Here is a 22,068-nt window from a genome sequence, read left to right as displayed (position 1 = left end):
TAAATATTTTCTTCTATCTTTTCATTTGACAACACTGAAGAAATGACACTCTGCTACAATGTAAAGTAGTGAGTGTACAGCTTGTATAACAGTGTAAATGTGCTGTCCCCCCAAAAAAACTCAACACACAGCCATTAATGTCTAAACCGCTGGTAACAAAAGTCAGTGTATATATATATACGGTATCTAAAAGCCCACTACAACAAAGATTACCGGATCACGTTCTATTGATAAAAGAGATCTTCTGGATCCACAAATGAAATCCCCGATATCCATTTGGTTTGAATCATGAATTGGATATTTATTTGGATGATTTATTTCTGATTCTTTATGTTTTTTTGTTTTTTGTTTTCTTGCAGATTCATACATTATATACAATCACTGGTGGTATTTTTGCAATGAAGGTGGGAATATTGCAGCTTTTGCACTCTGTTTTCTGCTCATCATTGGTTTGTTTCTCTTGACGTATTTATTGAATGATTGAATGGATTGAAACAAACATATTCACTGTTTTTGATTGTTATAGTGGATCTGATTTTTGGCCCAATGAAGGGTTTATTGTTTGATCTGTCACCAGTATGTATTGCTATTTTTGAAATCACATTAACTTTTTATAAGCTGCAACCCTACTTTTGGACTTTCTGCTAAATAGTGAGCCGGGAAGGCAGAGCTCTAGTTTGCTGGCACTCTGTTGGTGTGAATGATCATTTACAGTCGAGTGAATGGTGAATCTCCAGTATAACGCCTTCCTGAACCCTCACATTATCTTTCCCTCTCTGATTATTTGGTTATGATGGGAAATCAAACTTCTCAGTCTGAATTAATTTTGATTGGCCTGTCAGAACTCAAGGATTCTCGGATTCCGCTATTCCTGCTGATCCTCCTCATCTATGTGTCCACACTGGTTGGGAATTTTCTCATCATCTTCCTGGTGGTCTCAGACTCCAACCTGCACACCCCCATGTACTTTTCTCTGGGAAACCTCTCGGTTTTAGACATCTTGACTTCCTCCATTTCCACATCTCATTTGTCTTTTGACATCTTTACTGGAAACAGACTGATTTCATACCCAAATTGTATCACCCAGGTCCTCCTCTTCACTTGGTTTTCCAGCACTGAGTTCTTTATACTTAATTTGATGTCCTATGACCGCTATGTTGCCATCTGTCATCCTTTCCATTATGCAACCATGATGAGCATTCGGTTGTGTGTTCAGATAGCGTTCTTTTCTTGGCTCTTCAGACTTGTCTGTTGTTTTGTACACACATTTATGGCACTGAGACTGGCTTTCCCAGATCACACAACCATCATTCCCGGCTTGTTCTGTGAATTATTTCAGCTTCTTCGACTATCATGTTCTGACACTTACCCCAATTATTTACTTTTATATGTTGACACTGTAGGTGTTGGAGTCACTAGCTCTTTCGTTCCTTTCCTCTCCTATGTCTACATTTTCAAAACTATCTTGAAAATGAAAATGAAGGAAGGAAGATGGAAAGCTTACTCCACCTGCATTTCCCACCTCATGGTGGTCTTCATCTTTTATGGGACTGGTTTTTTCAACTACTTTCACTCCGAAACTAAGGATTCTCTGGCAGGTAGATTGGTCTCTTTATTTTACACAGTTGTCACCCCCCTTCTAAACCCGATTATATACAGCCTGAGAAACAGTGACCTAAAAGGCGCTCTTCAGAAAACTCTCTCCAGATTTGCCTCCATGCCATGAACTATCACTGAAGGAGAACTACACAACAATATTGTTAGTCTCGGGGATGCTTGTATTTTAACTGATTTGCTGGGTCCTTGTTTTAGATATTTGATAATTCTAATCCTAATACACACCTTACTGGATTGTTCCTTTGAAAGTAGATAAGGAGTATCCTATAGCCATGCAGTGAAAACACAGTTTTATGCATAAGAGGGAACAAGCAATCAGGGAGGAGGTCCTAAGAGGGGGTGATATGGTCCCAAGTGGCTAAAAGCTTAAGATGTACTCTCTTATAAGGAGAATACTTATAAAATACTTTATTTTTGGTATCTAACTCCTTTGCACTCCTGAGTCATATGTCCTATTGCCTTGGATCATTGTTGGAAGTTCCGTAGGAGTCGAGGCACTCTGCTACATATTTACTGGCACTCTTCGCTTCGCTTGGGAGTGTTGACATTTACAGGTCGACCCCCTTTGATGGTTTCTCTACCTTCTTCCAGTCACTTAACCAAGTATTGTCTGCCCCTGGGAGTGGAGAGCCCAGGATCATTCACTCTTCTGATCTGATTTCCTGTTTTCTTGTCCCAAATGATGTCCGCTTGTTATTCTTACTAAAAGTTCATACGGGATGGATATACCTGCTGTTGTTTTTTTTTTTTTTTTATTGTTAGGTCGACCAATGTCCTAGCACAGTTTTGCCCTGCTTAACTGCAAGATGGTTGACATTGAAACACAGTATTCTTCAAGTTTCCTTGATTTCTGTTTTCTCCAAATTTGCCTGATGTCACCCCTGTGTAATGTCTACTGTTTGTTAAATTAATTTTAGAAAATAATAATAAAAATAGTTTATTCTAAAAAGTTATAAAAAAAAAAAAAAAAAAGGAAGTAGACAAGGATATGAATCTGACATTTAAATAAAGGTAGATATTTAAAGTGGTTGTAAACCTTCAACATGAAATATGAACAAAGCATATCCCTCTATAGTGTGTACTTGTCTCAATTAAGAGCTCTGAGTGTCATTTCTGTCTGCTGCCTCCTTCCTCTGCTATCAACATGAATCACTTCAAGTTCTAACAAGTTTTGGTGTCTTTCATGAACATTAGACACACTTTTATTATTGTTTTTAAAGTGGTTGTAAACTCTTACAGACCACTTTTTGCTAAAGGTAAGCCTATAATAAAGCTTACCTGTAGCTACCCAGTATATCTCCTAAACCTGGACTGTTTAGGAGAAATCCCCTGTATTTGATTGTGCCAACATCATCAGCACATATGCACTGAAGCAATGGCACATACATGCCGTTTGCTTCAGTGAGTGTGCCGTTACCGTTGGCTCCCGCAGGCATGCGTGGGAGTGACGTCATCGCGGCTCCAGCAAATCACAGCATCAGAGCTGCAATACCCGGAAGCAACCCCCAGGAGTGATGTCGCTGGCCGGTGCTATGTACGGGCACCGCAGCAAGGGTTTCAATCTCAGGTGAGTAGTACATAATGAGATAGTATGCTATGCATACTAGCTCATTATGCCTTTGTCTTGCAGGTGTTCGTTTTTTTTTTTTTTTTTAAAGTGAGTTTACAACCACTTTAACCCATGATTGTGTAAGAATAATTATTCCTGAGAGGAGATTTCGGCACCTATAAAGTCCCAACTCTTTTCTATTTTTGCATGACTGATAAATGGGGATGTGGTGATGACTCTTCATCTGAGCTTGTGCCTTTGTTGTCAGATTTGTTCAAGTTTTCCTGACACCAAGAGAAAAATGGATAAGTTGTTAGCGGGTTTTTCCCTAGTTTTATTTACAGCTATGGGAAGAGCTGTATAGGACATGTGGTGCTTTGGAACACTTGACACTGTGGTGCTCTATAGGACTATACTGGACTACAATAGTATGTGGGACTCCACTTCAAACAAAGGGTAGCTTCTTCTGTATCAACAACAACTTAAAACTGCTACTTCTGCTGATAACCCTGGAAACAAACAAAAAAAAATTAAAAGAATCAAACACAATAAAATATCCAAAGGAATGAAAAAAAAAAAAACAACCCTAAAACACCAAAACTCAATTTTTAACCATCTCAAAATCAGATACCTTCACCCCCTTCATCCCCAGGCCATTTTCCATATTGCAGCACTGTCACACTTTGAATGACAATTACTCAGTCATGCAACAGTGTACCCAAATTACATTTTATCATTTATTTTCAGACAGTGCTTTTTTGGTGGTATATAATCACAAATTATTTTTTGTTACATAAATGAAAAAATACCTAACATTTTTTCTCAGTTTCTGTTGTACAATTTTGCAAATAAGTAATCTTTCTTCATAAATGTAGGCCAACATGTATTCTGCTACTATTCTTTGGTAAAATAACCAAAATCAGAGTGTATTATTTAGTCTGTGTGAAAGTAATATAGTCTACAAACTATATATATATATATATACAGTGGTGTGAAAAAGTGTTTGCCCCCTTCCTCATTTCCTGTTCCTTTGCATGTTTGTCACACTTAAGTGTTTCGGAACATCAAACCAATTTAAACAATAGTCAAGGACAACACAAGTAAACACAAAATGTAATTTGTAAATGAAGGTGTTTATTATTAAAGGTGAAAAAAAATCCAAACCATCATGGCCCTGTGTGAAAAAGTGATTGCCCCCCTTGTTAAAACATACTATAACTGTGGTTGTCCACACCTGAGTTCAATTTCTCTAGCCACACCCAGGCCTGATTATTGCCACACCTGTTCACAATCAAGGCATCACTTAAATAGGAGCTGCTTGACACAGTAAGGTCCACAAGAAGATCCTTAAAAGCTACACATCATGCCGAGACCCAAAGAAATTCAGGAACAATTGAGAAAGAAAGTAATTGAGATCTATCAGTCTGGAAAGGGTTATAAAGCCATTTCCAAAGCTTTGGGAATCCAGCGAACCACAGTGAGAGCCATTATCCACAAATGGCGAAGACATGGAACAGTGGTGAACCTTCCCAGGAGTGGCCGGCCGCCCAAAATTACCCCAAGAGCGCAGCGACGACTCATCCAAGAGGTCACAAAAGACCCCACAACAACGTCCAAGGAACTGCAGGCCTCACTTGCCTCAGATAAGGTCAGCGTTCATGCCTCAACCATCAGGAAAAGACTGGGCAAAAATGGCCTGCATGGCAGAGTTCCAAGGAGAAAACCACTGCTGAGCAAAAAGAACATCAAAGCTCGTCTCAATTTCTCCACAACACATCTTAATGATCCCCAAGACTTTTGGGACAACATTCTGTGGACCGATGAGACAAAAGTGGAACTCTTTGAAAGGTGTGTGTCCAAGTATATCTGGCGTAGAAGGAACACTGCATTTCATAAAAAGAACATTATACCAACAGTAAAATATGGTGGTGGTAGTGTGATGGTCTGGGGCTGTTTTGCTGCTTCAGGACCTGGAAGACTTGCCGTGATAAAAGGAACTATGAATTCTGCTGTCTACCAAGAGATCCTGAAGGAGAATGTCCGACCATCTGTTCGTGTACTCAAGCTGAAACGAACTTGGGTTCTGCAGCAGGACAATGATCCTAAACACACCAGCAAGTCCACCACCGAATGGCTGAAGAAAAACAAAATGAAGACTTTGGAGTGGCCTAGCCAAAGTCCTGACCTGAATCCTATTGAGATGTTGTGGTATGACCTTAAAAAGGCCGTTCATGCTCGAAAACCCTCTAATGTAACTGAATTAGGACAATTCTGCAAAGATGAGTGGGCCAAAATTCCTCCAGGACGCTGTAAAAGCCTCATTGCACGTTATCGCAAACGCTTGGTTGCAGTTGTTGCTGCTAAGGGTGGCCCAACCAGTTATTAGGTTTAGGGGGCAATCACTTTTTCACACAGGGCCATGATGGTTTGGATTTTTTTTCACCTTTAATAATAAACACCTTCATTTACAAATTGCATTTTGTGTTTACTTGTGTTGTCCTTGACTATTGTTTAAATTGGTTTGATGTTCCGAAACACTTAAGTGGGACAAACATGCAAAGGAACAGGAAATGAGGAAGGGGCAAACACTTTTTCACACCACTGTATATATATATATATATATATATATATATATATATATATATATATATATTGATCCGTCCTGATGCACTGACTGCTTATCTCACTTCTTGAGGCTCTAAAATGTCAGAACCATACAAATACCCTCCAAATGACCCCCTTTTGGAAAAAGGACAGCCAAAGGTATTCACTAAGAGGCCTTGTGAGTTTTCAAATGAATAAAGAATGAAGACATTCAATAAAATATGTTTTTTTTTTTTTCTCACAAAGTTGTCTATTTAACAAGGTATGTCTTACACACAGCATTGGCATACCTATAATTACACCCCAAAACACATTCTATGCTATGTCTCCAGAGTATGGAGATACCTCATGTATGAGGCTTTTTCACAGCCTAGAAGCATAGAGGGGCCCAACATCCAATGAGCACCTTTAGGCTTTCAAGGAGCATAAATTATACATATAATTTCCTGAATACCTATCACATTTTTGGAGGCTTTAAAGCACTAGGATGGTGAAAAAACAATGACCTCATTTTGGAAAACAAACACAATCCAGGGTATTTTCTGAGTCTTTTGAAAATGTAATTTTTGTCATAAAAGTCCCCAACTATCTAATAGATGCTGTAGAGATTGTAGTCTGAAAGGAGATCTCCTACACTTCCTATGGGGTTGTCCTAAACTCTCATCATACTGGTCGGTTATCTTCAATATTATATCTGACATTACCCAACTAAAGATCCCTCCCAACCCTACACTGGCTATTCTATCGTTAGGCATAGACTATCTTCCACCTAAAACTCAACATACAATCACCCACATACTCCTAACAGCAAGACTAACAATCACAAGAAACTGGAAAAAAACATACACCCCCTTCCTCAAACAAAGTAATAGATCTAACACACTTACATTGCTCCTATGAACAACTAATGGCGTCCTGCTCAGGATGACTAAAAACTTACCTCGGTCAATGGGTGCCTTGGAATTTCTGGTATACAAATAATGGACTAATACCCCTTCTTTGAATTGGTATACCTAACTACAATATCTTGATGTGGAAGCCAAGCTCTCCAAGGCACAGTATGTGCCCATTGGGGTGTCTGGGATGAGCGGGTGCTAAGTTGATATCTTCCAGCACTAGCATCAAATGGCTGTAATCGAATATTTAATCCACAAATTACGATTTATGCATGCATATAAAACTACGATTTCACCTTGCATTGTTTGTATACCACCTGTTACTGCATATTTTTACCTTACTGTGTAACTGTTATATACATACCACCCTCACTGTTACTTAATTGTTATTTTCTTGAAATACCAATAAAAAGTTATTGAAGAAAAAAAAATGCAGCAAAGAAAATGAAAATGTATTTTTACAAACATTTGTCTAATAATTAGATATTTCTAACACACACACAATGAGCATACTTAGAATTAAATCCCAAAACACAATCTACTACTCCTTCTGAGTATGGGGATACCACACGTGTGAGACTTTTTCGCAGCCTAGTCTCACAGATGGGCCCAAAATCCAAAGTGCACCTTCATGGCTGTCCCTTGTATAAGCATTGTTATACTGCTCTTTGGACAGATGGTCCATCTGCATTACTATATCTTGTTGGGACTTTCTTAATTACTAATGTAGCACTTACCCCCGAAGGAGCGGCTGAATTTTTCGGGGCTTACCGATTACCTCCACCAGCTCATACTCGTTGTCCTTGTCTAGGGGTTCCCAGGGTTGATAACCCAGTAATTGTAGAGACCGACACTTGAATTCCTTGTTAGGATTTTTATTTTGCATAAAACAGTTGAACAAACTCAGTCTATAAGTTGGGAATAGAGGGTGTCAGGATAAAGTGTAGCTCAGGTGCTTGGAACTGCTGACTTCAGTAAAAGTCTCTCTCTGTACATAATCCAGGGAATGGCCACTCGCAACTGGATTCTTTAACTGTTGGATAAATCCTTGAATTTGGGTTTAGCAGCCAACAGGTAATTCTAGCTTTGCAAAGTCTCTCAAACAGACTTGGTTGAAAAAACATAGTTGTGACTGGAAGGATAGAAGTAGGAACTAGCCAGCCTTGTGCGTGGCTCTCTTACTGAAGAGTCCTCCCCTGGTCACGTGTAGAGTTGCTGGGCCTCTCCAAACCCGAGATGGCACCGGAACACCTTAGAATTCTCCTTCCAGTTACTGTGCCTCGGACTAGCCAGTTCCGAGGCTCGGAAACGGATATATCCGTACCCCAGGCCATGAGGGCCACCAAGGGGCTGGTCAGGAGGACCAGGACCACGGAGTAACCAACAACTTCTGGACCGGAACCCCGAAGCACATGACTTCAGCACCTTAAGTGGCCTCTCCCGGAATACACAGCGAGACAAACTCTCACTAATTGGCTCTGAGAGAGAGATTGGTACCTAATGCGTCCAACCAGACCTCGTTCTAAGGCCTCTCACAGGTGCGAACCACACCTATGATCAGGCAGAACCTTAATACAGCCCAGTCAAACTGATGCCAAAATACAATTTAACACACTTAACCCCAAAACTTAACTATAGTTTTGGGCAAAAACTACATTTACGAACATAGGAGTACTGGCGCTACACTAATGCAGTTTTTTTTTTTGCCTTTTGTACTTGAATGCCTATTTTGAAATAACTTTAATAAAAAGTCATTACATAAAAAAAAAAAAAAAACACTGTATATATCTATAATGCAAAGATCTTACTTCTACTGAATGGAGCTGTGTGATATAGAAAAAAAACAAGCAACTTATAGATCTCTTAAGAGGACATGGTGTCAGCAGAATATAGAGCTTAAAAAGTCAATGTGAGCATAATGAATTGGGGTTTATGCTTTATTTTTACTGCTGCCCTTCCCCACCTGTAGCTGGAGAAAAAAAATAGTCAACAAGGAGCAATAAGGATTGAAATAAGTCCCTCGCCAAATGCGGCAGGTCCACAAATGTAAATTGTGTCTACCTTCCAAGCTGTCTTTATTTTTATTCAGTTTTCATTGGCATCCATGCGTGTGTTTTCTTGACCAATGCAGGTAAGACAATACGAGTAGACGAGGAAATTAAGTAAAATAATAACAATTAAGAACATAGGAAATCTGTAAAAAAAAGTAAAAAAAAAATAAAAAATATATAAACAAAAATGTGATGAGTAGAAAAATGTATGATTCAGTGGGCACTATTCCCCCATTATAACCTCAGTTATCCTAATGCCGCGTACACACGATCGAACTGTATGACGTACTTAGTCCGCCATACAATCCGACGGACAATCCGGTGTACTTTCCACTGAACGGACTTGACCACACACGGATACACAAACAGTCCGACGAAAGCTTGCGCGATGACCTACAGCACGTACGACGGGACTAGAAATAGGAAGTCCAAGACACAGCAAAGCACCCTTTGGGCTCTTTCTGCTGACTTTGTGTTAGTGGAAGTTTGGTTAGAGACGATTTGCGCTTTTATTTTTATTTATTCTCGAATTGGAATATTAATCATAGGATGAGGGATGAATAAAGACATTTGTGATAACTCTGTGTGAATATAAGCAGCAAAGCAACTTCACTTTTCTTGCATTATGAAGAAGAAAAGAATGTGCTATATTAAAAAAAAACACAAAATTAGCAGCATGACGAATATGCTAGCTTCAATACGAACACTAGTTTTACAAGACCGAGCGCTTCCGCCCTGTAAATCCTTTCTGGGCATGCGCCATTCTTAGTCCGTCGGACTAGCATACTGACGACCGTATTGTCCGCTGAAACCAAAGTACGACGGAAAGATTGTTGTGCAAACCGAAATTCTTAGTACTCCGGACTGCACGCTGAAAAAGTCCGCTGAAGCCCACACACGAGCGGATTGTCCGTTGAAATGTGTTTCAACGGACTAAGTACGTCATACAGTTCGATCGTGTGTACGCGGCATAAGTTTCTCCTTGTGCCATAATCACATTCATTGGAGGAGAAGGTGGAGGAAGAAGAGGAGAAAAAGGAAGAGGTGAAGAAGGAAGAGGTCACATGGCTCACCACCTACTACCTCTACAACTTTCTTTTCAGTTATAGGCTTTCCTGTAAATAAAGTCATGATTTGGGAACGGGAGGGAAGTCTATATATGTTTCTGCTGCTGCTGCCTGCCCTCCTCCTCCACTATAGAATGTCTTATCTGCGTTTGCTGCTGCCTGTCCTTCCACATGAGTTGTGGTAGGGCGGGCAGCCTATGACCATACATTTTTCTCATGCAGCTACATCTCCAGTGTCCTTAATAAAAATGAAATAAATAATGAAAAAAAAAAAAAAAAAAAAAGAGCAGATCTGGTTGCAGAGTGCCTGGGAGGAGGAAGTTCAAGCTGTCAAAAGAGAAAATCTGGAGACATGCCTGGACTATGCTCTATGTTGCCTGACCACCACATCCATACCACAATACAGAACAAAATCAAAATCAAGCCCGTAGTTACATATGTGAATAAAAGTAAAATCAATCAATCAATAAATAACATAAGGGAAAAAAATGTAAATGTGAATCTGCCACTCGTAGGTGACCCAGGTCCGGAAATGTCCACTAGATTACACAGGGGAGGGATTGCAATATAAAAAGCTTGAACAAAGTGGGGCTCAGACTGACAAACCTTTAATATATATTCTTGCAGCTCCAGGTGGGCACTCTCTGACAGCACACAGCAAGGTAAGCCAAAAGCTTCAGCTGGCACTATAGAAATCTAGCCAGTGTATCCAGTCTGGAAACCAAAGTCCATGGAGTCCTCACTTCTGTGAGTGGCCATATCATGGAGGCGGTAGATTGACCATTCTACCTTTGAATCAGAGATCTATCAGTGTGGAGGCCGAAAAGTGACCTCTCTCTTTGATGACTCGAATCCCGGCACAAGCATTTGAAAATAAATTACCTTGTTTACTACAAATTACTCAAAGTCCCTTAGATCTTACCCCTCCCACGTGCAAAACCTGGGGTTTGAGAGGGGTACAAATCCCCCCCCCCCCCCGAAACCTGATCCGTTTTTTCCTCCCCACTGCCAGCATTCTAATTCTTCTCCTTGTATTTATCTACTGTCTCCCACTGCTGCATTGCATTCCACATGCTAGTGGAGGGCACAGATGGCCTTTCTGGGCAAAATAATGGCAGCTCGGCACCTTCCACTGTTGTGCAGCACAGGTCATAAATGCACTCAAAGGGGTGATTCAATAAGTAATGGGGGTAACTGCAAAGCCAGCCATTTTTTCCAAGCTGGCACTATTAGGCTGGGCATGGAGGTGATATGAGAACATTTTTCTTCCATTTTAGAAGCTGTGGAAGACACGTTACTTAGTAAGGATGCTGATGGAGAAGACAGGTGGGTGTAGGGGAATTTTGCAGGGTTTCAAGCCCTCGCTTGTCCTTTTCCAGCATGGCCCATTACCTGCTTCCTCGCTTGATATGGCATATCCTTTGCCTCTGAAATCCTTCTCTGTTACTAGACACAGACTTGGCATTAGATGCCACAGGAGAAGCTTGTAGAGATGAGAAGCTAAAAGTTTGGAATGAGAAGGAGGAGGAATACAAGGCCTTGGCTGAAGGCTTGTCTTACTGAGGTGCTGCTCTCACCGAGTTTGTGTAGAGCAGAGTCATGTGTTTCCCCTCATACATATGGTACCAAAAAGGTTGGTACTTCTAACAACACTGATACAGTAAAACCTTGGTTTGAAAGTAACTTGGTTTGAGAAGGTTTTGCAAGACAAGCAAAATTTTGAAATAAATTTTGACTTGATATACAAGAAACATCAAGTCACAACGGAGTATAAAAGAGAAGAGAGGCGCCTGTAAGTGTAGCAAAATGGTTACATTTAATGAAGGAACAACATTAAGCAACATATTGCTACTCTCTTCTCTTGTATACTCTGTAGCTCCTGCTGGATTTTGTGGAGGCTTCCATTTGTAGATGGACATTTTACACAACCTTGCATCACATTGCTATAATTTTTTATATGGACTATAAACTGAAGGACCTATTAATAAATGGTTGTGGATGAACAAATCATTTGAGTTTCCATTATTTCTTATGGGGATTTGATATACAAGTGCTTTGGATTACAAGCATGTTTCTGGAAGGAATTATGTTCGCAATCCAAGGTTTTACTGTATTATAAATATGTAGTGGCATTCCCGATCTCCAGAGGCCTAATGGTGACCTCCAGAGTTAGGGAGAGCTGACATCCTTCTTCACAGTATGAGTTACTACGCATGGTGGGTGTAATGCAAGTTTAAAACATGGGTGCCAGTCACTTTTTGGATGCAAACAAAAGAGATTTATTGTCTCTTACCAAGAACTGAGGGAGAGAGGGTTTAGGGCCAGGACACCCTTAGGTAGATGCAATAGCAATTGGCAGACTCTGAGGCAAAAAAAGGGCAGACAGCTATACAGGTAGAGGGCCTTTAAGCTGGTTGCAACAACTGTATTTGTAGAACTGCTGTCTCCTATGACAACTAAACTCTGAACAGTCAATAGAGATCCATACAAGTAACTCAGAGTAACTTGATCTTTTCTTATATCTCACGGTATCTTACTGTAGATCTTCACTCACTGAGCTCCTGGTCTCTCACTAGATTTCAATATCCCAGTTGTCACTGGATCCCCTGAGCTCTTCCACAGCTAACCTGCTGTATACTCCTTAAGCATCACTCTACTAACCCGCTGTGTCCCTGGCTTGGCACTCCGCTGAAGCTTTCCCACTTGTTCACCACCCCCGGCTAGTGAATAAGGTTGCTCTGGTACTTCTTTAGACTTCCGTAACTGGCTTCTGATAACCGGAGTGGTTGTCCCTTAATGGCAACTGTGTCTCCTTTATCCCTGACCTTGATCCTCACTTCCTTCTGGTTACAGGAGTGGTCATCCCATGTGACAACTGTTTCTCCCTCACCGTTGGCAGCAATTCAGTTCCCCATCCAGTGGAACCTCTGCAACTTGGTTGGGCTTCTGGACAAAAGCCCCTACCCCGTGCTGCTTCTTTCAAACCTGGATAGGCCCCAGACAGCCTAGCAACCAGTTCCTCCTAGGATAGGCCTCAGGCTTCTGGCCTAGCAACCCAGAGCCTTGGGACACACGTCCACCCTGACAGCTAATCTCCCCAATAAATAGGTTCTCCCAGCATGCCAGGGGACTAAAGAAACCCCTGTCAATTGGCCGAGACATCCACCCATTCCTAGTCTGAATTTGCTATGCCCTTGTCATTCTAATGCCAGAGGCAACGATGCCACCTATTGAGAGAAGAGAGAAGTGCATCAAATCCAGAGTTAGGGAAAAGCCAGTGAATACCTTATCAATCAGTCAGGCTAGTTACCACCTAGCAAGCCAAATTTGTTAGCAACCCTGCCCACTACCAAGGTGCTACAAATATTTTAATGTTCGGTAACTGTGCTCCTCCAGCATTGTGGTAAAAGGTTGGGCAAGACCATTTTCTATTCCAGCATGACTGATCCCCCGTGTGTAAAGTCAGCTCCGTAAAGAAATGGTTTGACCCGTTTGGTGTAGAGGAACTCAGTTGCCCTGCACAGAGCCCTGACCTCAACCTTGCTAAACACTTCCTCCATACTTCTCTCATGACAGTGGTAGAAAAGATTTATTTATAATTAAGATGGATGTAAACCCTGATTTGCTCCATGCCCAGTCAAGTAAATTTTACAATATTCAATTATCAATAACAGCAAAGAAAAATACCTTTCTAAAGAAAACAAAGAAACACAAAGATATTTTTGGATTGTCTTGTGTCATGAGGCCCCAGTGAGATCTCAGCAGTGTAATGGGACACAGGAGGGATATGGATGGAGATCTCAGGGAGATCCTGAATGCTTTTATATACGGTGAGATGTGCAGGGTGGGGGGAGAACCTGTGTGTCCTCTCTACCCAACACTCCGATCTCCTCTATAGAACTGGCTGAAGGAACCCGACCAACACCAGATCTGACATCTATAGGATACATTTTATCTGTTTAGAACTGGAAGGTGTTGGCTGTTTTATACATGAAATATTCTTCTTCAAGGTAATCGATCCTTCCTGACAATTATACAATGTTGTAATGCTGAATATTCCTCCTATCCATCCCCTGTATGTCTGTATAGAGACCCCATATTTTATTAATAATTGATTCTGAATATACAGGTGAGTGGTTACAATGTGTCTTATCACACTTCCCTGATATATTCTGCTCGGCTCACACATCAGTTTGGGATGGTGAAAGAGAATTCTGATGACCCCGGTCTGTGTATTTCTCAGAAAAGGGGCCCTGTAATGATGAGATGTTCTGGAGTTCATTTTTTACTATACGAGACATAAAAGCAATCACACCCAACTTTACACTGACACCCCCCTGATAATTGCTGATATTCCTTCTTATCATTGTACAGATGAGACAATTCTGCATTCATTTCTTAGGGAGTTCACAGAATTCACAAACTCCAATTCACAGACTTTGTACACAGCTACTAAACCCAACATATTATAATAATTTATGGGGGGAATTTATATCACACAATGATTCTCATCTCTGTATTCTTCATTGCTGCGTCTTCACCAGTATGTTGTCTCTATTACCTGAACTATGTTCAGTGATTATCAATTTATTTACCAATAAATAAGTAAATGAATGAATTAATGAATACATTTTTATTGTCAGCTTCTTTATTATTCAATATCAGTAATCAGAGACTCATATGACTGTGGGGGACATTAGAGTCCAAGCTCCTCTGGTGCAGAAACTTGTATGGGCAGCTTAGTGTTCTGCAAAAATATGTCTGATATATATATATATATATATATATATATATGCACTGCCCAAGGGCCACCAGGTCAATAGGGGGCCCCATGAGAGGCTCCTGGGGTCCTGTAATATTAAATCGGTAGTAAACTTTACTAACATTACTACTTTTTAGAGGCCCTGAGGTAGGTTATGAGGTAGGTTATGCCATAATGTACAAGTAGGCACAGCATATTAGTACATTAGAGTACACTTACCTGTCAGACTGAGCCCTCCAGCGCTGCACTGTGATCAGACCAGCGGGTCCTGGGTGCTTCCATCTTCACCCGGTCTTCCTTCCAGGTTCTGTACCTTTGGTCACTTGTCTTGGCAGGGCAGCATTGATGTCACGCCCACGCATGCTCATGCACATTCTCTCTCTCTCTCTCTCTCTCTCTCATCCTCCCTCCCTTACCCCTCACTCATCTCTCTTCCCTTTATCCCTTCTCTCTCTCTCTCTCTCTCTCTCTCTCTCTCTCTCTCTCTCTCTCTCTCATCCTTACCTCTCTCTATTTAATTTAATTTGTTATAACAAAAACATTTTGCATTTTTATTTATTTATTTTTCATAAAAAGCCCCACCAAAATCCTCAGCACCAGGCCCATAATGTTCTTAATCCAGCCCTTAAGAGGGAGGGAAAGTGAGACTTGGATGTGGGATGCAGAGGTAAGCAGCAGTACACTCTGTGTGTAGCGCACCCCTGAACTTTGTGCTTTGTATGCAGCGCACCCCGGAACTCTGCATTCTGTATGCAGTGCACACGTCTAAACAACTTTGGATACAACCCCCTCCCCCCTCAAATCTGCACTCTGTATGTAATGCACTCCTGGTATTTAATGCTCCTTTAAGCCCCTCTTACTGTTAGTGACATTGACCACACCCACCATTTGATGCAGTTTGGAAGGGGTGTGTGTGTGTGTATGGGCGGGGGGGGGGGGGGGGGGGGGGTTGAGGGGGTCGTGGTGGAGTTCCTGTACCTATTTTCTGACAAATAAAGCACTGTATATATGTGTATATCTATCTATCTATCTATCTATCTATCTATCTATATATTATTATTTTTTATATTTATTTTTATATTTATTTATATATATGTATGTATATATATATATATATATATATATATATATATATATATATATATATATATATATATATATATATGTATATATATATATATATATATATATATATATATATATATATATATATATATATGTATATATATATGTATATATATATATATATATATATATATATATATATATATATATATATATTTTTTTTATATTTTTTTTATACTGTATCTAAAAGCCCACTACAACACTACAACAAAGATTACCGGATCATGTTCTATTGAATTGAGAAAAGAGGTCTTCTGGATCCACAAATGAAATCCCTGATATCCATTTGGTTGGAATCATGAGTTAGATATTTATTTTGATGATTTATTTCTGATTCTTTATTTATTTTTATTTTTTTGTTTTGTTTTTTCTTCTTGCAGATTTATACATTATATACAATCACTGGTGGTATTTTTGCAATGAAGGTGGGAATATTGCAGCTTTTACACTCTGCTTTCTGCTCATCATTGGTTTGTTTCTCCTGACTTAATTACTGAATGATTGAATGGATTGAAACAAACATATTCACTGTTTTTGATTGTTATAGCGGATCTGATTTTTGGCCCAATGAAGAGTTTATTGTTTGATCTGTCACCTGTATGTATTGCTATTTTTGAAAACACATAAACTCTTTATAAGCTGCAACCCCACTTTTGGACTTTCTGCTAAATATTGAGCCGGGAAGGCAGGGCTCTAGTTTGCTGGCACTCTGTTGGTGTGGATGATCTTTTACAGTCTAGTGAATAGTGTGTCTCCAGTATAACGCCTCCCTGAACCCTCACATTATCGCTCCCTCTCTTAGTGAATTATTTGGTTATGATGGGAAATCAAACTTCTCAGTCTGAATTCATTTTGCTTGGCCTGTCAGACCTCACATATTCTCAGGTCCCAATATACCTGCTCATCCTCCTCATCTATGTGTCCACACTGGTTGGGAATCTTCTCATAATTTCCCTGGTGGTCTCAGATTCCCACCTGCACACCCCCATGTACTTTTCTTTGGGAAACCTCTCAGTTTTAGACATCTTCAACTCCTCCATTTCCACATCTCATTTGTCTTTTGACATCCTTACTGGAAACAGACTCATTTCATACCCAACTTGTATCTCCCAGGTCTTCTTCTTCACCTGGTTTGGCAGCACTGAGTTCTTTATTCTTGATATGATGTCCTATGATCGCTATGTTGCCATTTGTCATCCTTTGCGTTATACGACCATGATAAACATTCGCTTGTGTGCTCAGATTGCGTTCTTTTCCTGGCTCTTCAGATTTATCTGTTGCCTGGTGCACATATTTTGTGCACTAAGATTGTCCTTCCCTGACCCCACCACTATCCCTGGCTTGTTCTGTGAATTATATCAGCTTCTTCAACTATCATGTTCTGACACTTACCTCAATTATTTACTTTTGTATTTTGAATCTGTAGACATCGGAGTCACTAGCTTTTTCATTACTTTCCTTTCGTATGTTTACATATTCAAAACAATCCTGAAAATTAAACTGAAAGATGGACGATGGAAAGCTTACTCCACCTGCAGCTCCCACCTCACGGTGGTCTTCATCTTTTACGGGACTGGTCTTTTCAACTATTTTCAGTTTAAAACTAAGAATTTTCTGGCAGGCAGATTGATCTCTGTATTTTATACAGTTGTCACCCCTCTTCTAAACCCGATTATATACAGCTTGAGAAACAGTGACCTAAAAAGAGCTCTTCAGAAAACTCTCTCCAGAATGAGCTCCACGCCATCATTCTGCCATTGATGGAAAACTAGACAACAATGTTGGCAGCCTCGGGGGCTTCTTGTGTTTTAAACTCATTTGTCGGGTTTTCAGTTTAGATCGGTGAGAGATTTCTTCATTTTGATATGTAGAGACAAGTAGCAAATAATTTCAAACGACCCAATATAAAAATAAATAAATAAATAAATGAAACAAAGAAAAACAAAAACAAAGAGAACATTGAATTTGGGTGTAGTGTGTTTGTAAATGTTATTTTTGCACATTTCACAATCATCGTAATTGCTTATCATCCTTGTGAGAGCATCAATAAACCTAAGGAAACCATGACCCAGTGTCTTCTCCTTCTTCACCTCTGCGATTGAAACCTTTACACAGTCCTTTACTGATTGCTTATTACAGTGATCATCGCCGAAAAAAGTACTCACAGTGTAAAAAAAAAAATCCCGATCCGAGCGGTACAGTGAAACAATGATAGCACTGAAAAAACTACCATTGTACCGACGCTCAGACCTACCCCTTCTTTCTTTATAGGTGCGCTGCAAACCCAATCTAACTCCCCCACCTTGTGGGTTAAAGATAAGTCCACAATATATACTTGGGGGTTGCGCCTCCTTCTAATATTCCCCCCAAATTATAAAAAATACTTTAACCAAATATGTACCAAGCTCACTTATAATCACTCACTCTATTATCTCAAAAAAAGTGATCACCCAAAGTAACCCCCTAGAATATACAAAAATAAAATAAAAAATCACTGTTTATATTTTAAAACATGAATTACGTGTAAATTTATATCTCATTAAATCATAGTCCTTCTTATGCAATGTTTTTTTTCAATTGGATCCAGCTGTTTCACTTCAATTCACGTTCATCTTCTAATGAATATTCCACACGTGTCACCAAAGGAAATATAAAAATCGTGCCCCCACCACCTCAAAGAATGGCCACTCACCAGACTTCACCATGCAGTAAGCCTTTGGTTCATTCAACGGATAACCAATCCTCAATCAACTCTCCCGTTAGCAATTCCTCAATATCCGTATGCTCATACAAAGGTAAATAAAACCAACATAGTGTAAAACCGTTCCACCTTTAATTAAGCAAATGTTTTAAAACATATTGCACTCACATTTCAGTGTGTCTATTAGCCGACACCAAGCTTATCCAGCCATACGAAAACAGCATGGAATTGGGCAAAGCCAATGATGTTCCGCAGGTGATACTCTCCTCCCTTCACTTGGCCAACCTGTTCCTGGCTATTCCTTGAAGAAAGTATATCTCCCACAGCTTCTACGCGTTTTGCAGTTTTGAATCGTCAGGAATGATAGCACTACACTGCTCAGATGACAGTATGTATAAAAAAAAATTAAAGTATACATATATATATGTAGCACTTACCCCCGAAGGAGCCGCTGAATATTTTTGGGCTTACCATTACCTGTTGTTCTCCTTGTCTTGCGTCTAGGGGATGTCCCGTGGTAGATGGCCCAGTAACTTGAGACTGACAATAGATCCAGTTGAATGGAATTTATTTGCAGAAACTCAAACCATTGAACAGTCTTTCAACTTGGGATCAGAGGGTTGGAAAGGAGTGTTCGGGTACTCTCAATGTCAAAGTCAAAAAATGTTAAAGAACTTGCTTACTTTGACTGCATCCAGAGAATAGCCATTCGCAGCTGGATGATCTCTCGAGTTGGACAGTCCTTCTCTCACAAGGCCTAGCAGCCAACCAGGTGTTTACTCACACAGTCTTTATCACCAACGTTGTTGCAGAACACGTAGGGAAACTAAGCAGAACACTTGTAGGATACCTGGATCTTTCAGCCCGCTTGGCGATATCCACAAGACCGGATTCTCTTGGTCACTTCAGCCCTTCCAGGCTCTTGTTATTAAAACCAACCCGTACGTGGTGTTCTTCTAAAGAGTCCTCCCCTGGAATGCTTGAAGTACACTGGGCCTCTCCCAAACTGGAGAACGCACCCATCCACCTTGGAATCTTTTCTTAGTTCCCTTGCCTTGGGCTACTCAGCCCCGAGGCATTAAAGTCGGGTAGATCCGCACCCCAGGCCATAGCCTTCCTGGGGGCTGGTCAGGAGGACCAGGACCATGTAGTCAGCACAGCATACTGGACCGGAACGCCAAACCAGGTGATGTCCGCATCTTAAATACCCTCTCCCAGAGGGCACAGCCCACTGACCTGACTCAGAGAGAGAGTAAATTAAGCGCCTGACTAGACCATAGTTCCACGCCTGCCACCAGAGACAGTGCCCCCTGTGGCCAGGCTGAAAATCTCACAGCTTAGTCAGACTGAAACAGAAGTCAAATTTAGGCAAATAGACCCAAACCAAACTGTGGTTTGAGTAAAGTTAACTTTTGAAACATTGCACCATTGTGGATGCACATAAATCTATGAAAATAACCATAGTAGAATAATCCAGTAATATACAAAAAAAAGGAAAACAATATGCAAAAAGCACAAGAAAAGTCCAGCATGACAATTCCCAACACCAAATAACTGCTTCAGTATGGAGATATCCTTTTTTGTTTTCACTGCTAGTGCTCAAGTGGTAGGTGTATCACCAGAGGTGTTTGACCCCTTTTAACAGGAAGGTCAAAAATCGCTTATGATACCCAATAGGAATTCCTCAGCTGCAACCACTCCATTCGTTTGCTTCATTAATGTGTGGTAAGGATGGAGAAAATTACTAGACATATGCATTTCCAAAAAAAAAATAGTTTGTTTTAGTTTCATTCATTTTTTTTTTTTTTTCGTTTTTCAGGTCATTTGTTATGATGGCAGTTCATAAATTCATAAATTTGAAAATTTGTAAATTCGTTAATTCGTAATTTTGAAAATTCGTAAATTAGAAAATTCGAAAATCAGAAAGTAAATCCAAAAATTTGAAAGAATAACTAACTAACTAACTAACTAATAATAACTATTAAATTATAGTTATTGGAATTTCCTTTCAAATTTGGCTGTTAGTGAACGTAGCAAATACAAATTTATCCGAAGTTATGAATTATCTGAAATAATGAATGCCGCATCTAAACAAATGTAATGGAATAAATTAATAATATTTTTATTATTATTATTATTGTATTTATTATTATTGTATTGTTTTGTTACGTCATTGTCCCATCATGCCCCTGAGTGTTGACGTCATAAGGAGGTGGGGCCTCTGGATTACATCAGCAGGTGGCCCCACCCAATACCAATATAAGTCATTTCACACGGTGGACCCAGCATCAAACCGGGAGATCGCGTTGAGTCAACATCAGAAGAACAGAGGGAGAAGACCCAGCAAATAAGTAGAAGATAGCGGAGAGAGGACAGTGCAGAGAGGAGAAGACCCAGCGAGGGGAGAAGACCCATCAAAAGAGCAGGAGATAGCAGAGAGAGGACAGCACAGAGGGGAGAAGAACCGGAGAGTAGAGAGCACATTGCCAGAAGAGGGAGAAGAACCGGAGCTGCTTTAATAAAATAATTTAAAAACCTGTGTACAGTGTTTATTTTTGACACTTTTTTTTAATTGAATGGATAGGGGTACAATGTATCCCATACTCATTCACATAGGGTGGGGGGCTGGGATTTGGGGGCCCCCTTTTTAAAGGGGGCTTCCAGATTCTGATAAGCCCCCGCCCGCAGACCCCAACAACCACCGGCCAGGGTTGTCGGGAAGAGGCCCTTGTTCTCATAAACATGGGGAAAAGGTGCTTTGGGGTGGGGGCCCCAGGCCCCCCCTTCCCAAAGCACCCACCCCCCATGTTGTGGGCATGTGGTCTAGTACAGTCCAGGAGGTGGTGGGGATTCAATTTAACCACTTAAGGACCAGGTCTATTTTTCAAGCTTGCTGTTTACAAGTTAAAGTGTTTTTTTTTTTTGCTAGAAAAATGGGAAAAACTCCCAAACATTATATATATTTTTTCAGACACCCTAGAGAATAAAATGGCAATCATTGCAATACTTTCTGTCACACCTTCTTACAAGCGCAATTTTTTTTTTTATTAAAATATAAACTAGTAAAGTTAGCCCAATTTTTTTTATATTGTGAAAGATAATGTTACGCCGAGTAAATTCATTCCCAACATGTCATGCTTCAAAATTGCGCCCGATCGTGGAATGGCGACAAACTTTGACCATTAAAAATCTCCGTAGGTGACGTTTAAAAATTTCTACAGGTTACCAGTTTTGAGCTACACAGAAGGTTTTGCTAGAATAATTGCTCTCGCTTTAACGATTGTGGCGATACCTCACATTTGTGTTTTTCATATTCGGGCACAAATTGCGTTTCTCTTCTGCGTGCATGCTCAGCAGGATGGGCGATTTAATTATTTTTTTCTTATTTATTTTTTATTTACATTTTTATTTTTATACTGTCCTTTTAAAAAAAAAAGGGGGTCACTTTTATTCCTATTACAAGGAATGTAAACATCCCTTGTAATAGTAAAAAAAAGTATGACAGGACCTCTTAAATGGGAGATCTGGGAACAAAAAGACCTCAGAGTTCACATTTATATTTAAATACAATAAAAATAAATAAATATATATATATATAAAGAGAGAGAGAGAGAGAGAGAGAGAGAGAGATACTGTGGCATATATATAGATACTGTGACATACTGAAGCAGAGCATGAGCCCCTCCCTTCAGAGAC

At 40.1% G+C, this 22,068-nt stretch overlaps 2 protein-coding genes across 2 annotated transcripts; both read left to right on the top strand.

Moving 5' to 3' along the window:
• Window positions 1-389: 389 nt before the first annotated feature.
• On the top strand, window positions 390-2,495 carry LOC143923353 (olfactory receptor 1f45-like). The gene has a single exon (XM_077446971.1). It carries the CDS (start codon window positions 791-793, stop codon window positions 1,724-1,726), a length of 936 nt encoding a protein of 311 aa, XP_077303097.1. The 5' UTR covers window positions 390-790; the 3' UTR covers window positions 1,727-2,495.
• An 11,151-nt stretch (window positions 2,496-13,646) lies between these two features.
• Window positions 13,647-17,829, top strand: LOC143923350 (olfactory receptor 1f45-like). Its single transcript, XM_077446969.1, has 2 exons — window positions 13,647-13,794; window positions 16,052-17,829. Exon 2 carries the CDS (start codon window positions 16,488-16,490, stop codon window positions 17,430-17,432), a length of 945 nt encoding a protein of 314 aa, XP_077303095.1. The 5' UTR covers window positions 13,647-13,794; window positions 16,052-16,487; the 3' UTR covers window positions 17,433-17,829.
• The last annotated feature ends 4,239 nt before the right edge of the window (window positions 17,830-22,068 follow it).

This window comes from Lithobates pipiens, unplaced genomic scaffold (genome assembly GCF_037356315.1).
Source record: "Lithobates pipiens isolate NorthernLeopardFrog02 unplaced genomic scaffold, aLitPip1_a1.2 Scaffold_22, whole genome shotgun sequence".
Taxonomy (NCBI): Eukaryota; Metazoa; Chordata; class Amphibia; order Anura; family Ranidae; genus Lithobates; species Lithobates pipiens.
This window is presented reverse-complemented; position numbering and strand designations above follow the sequence as displayed.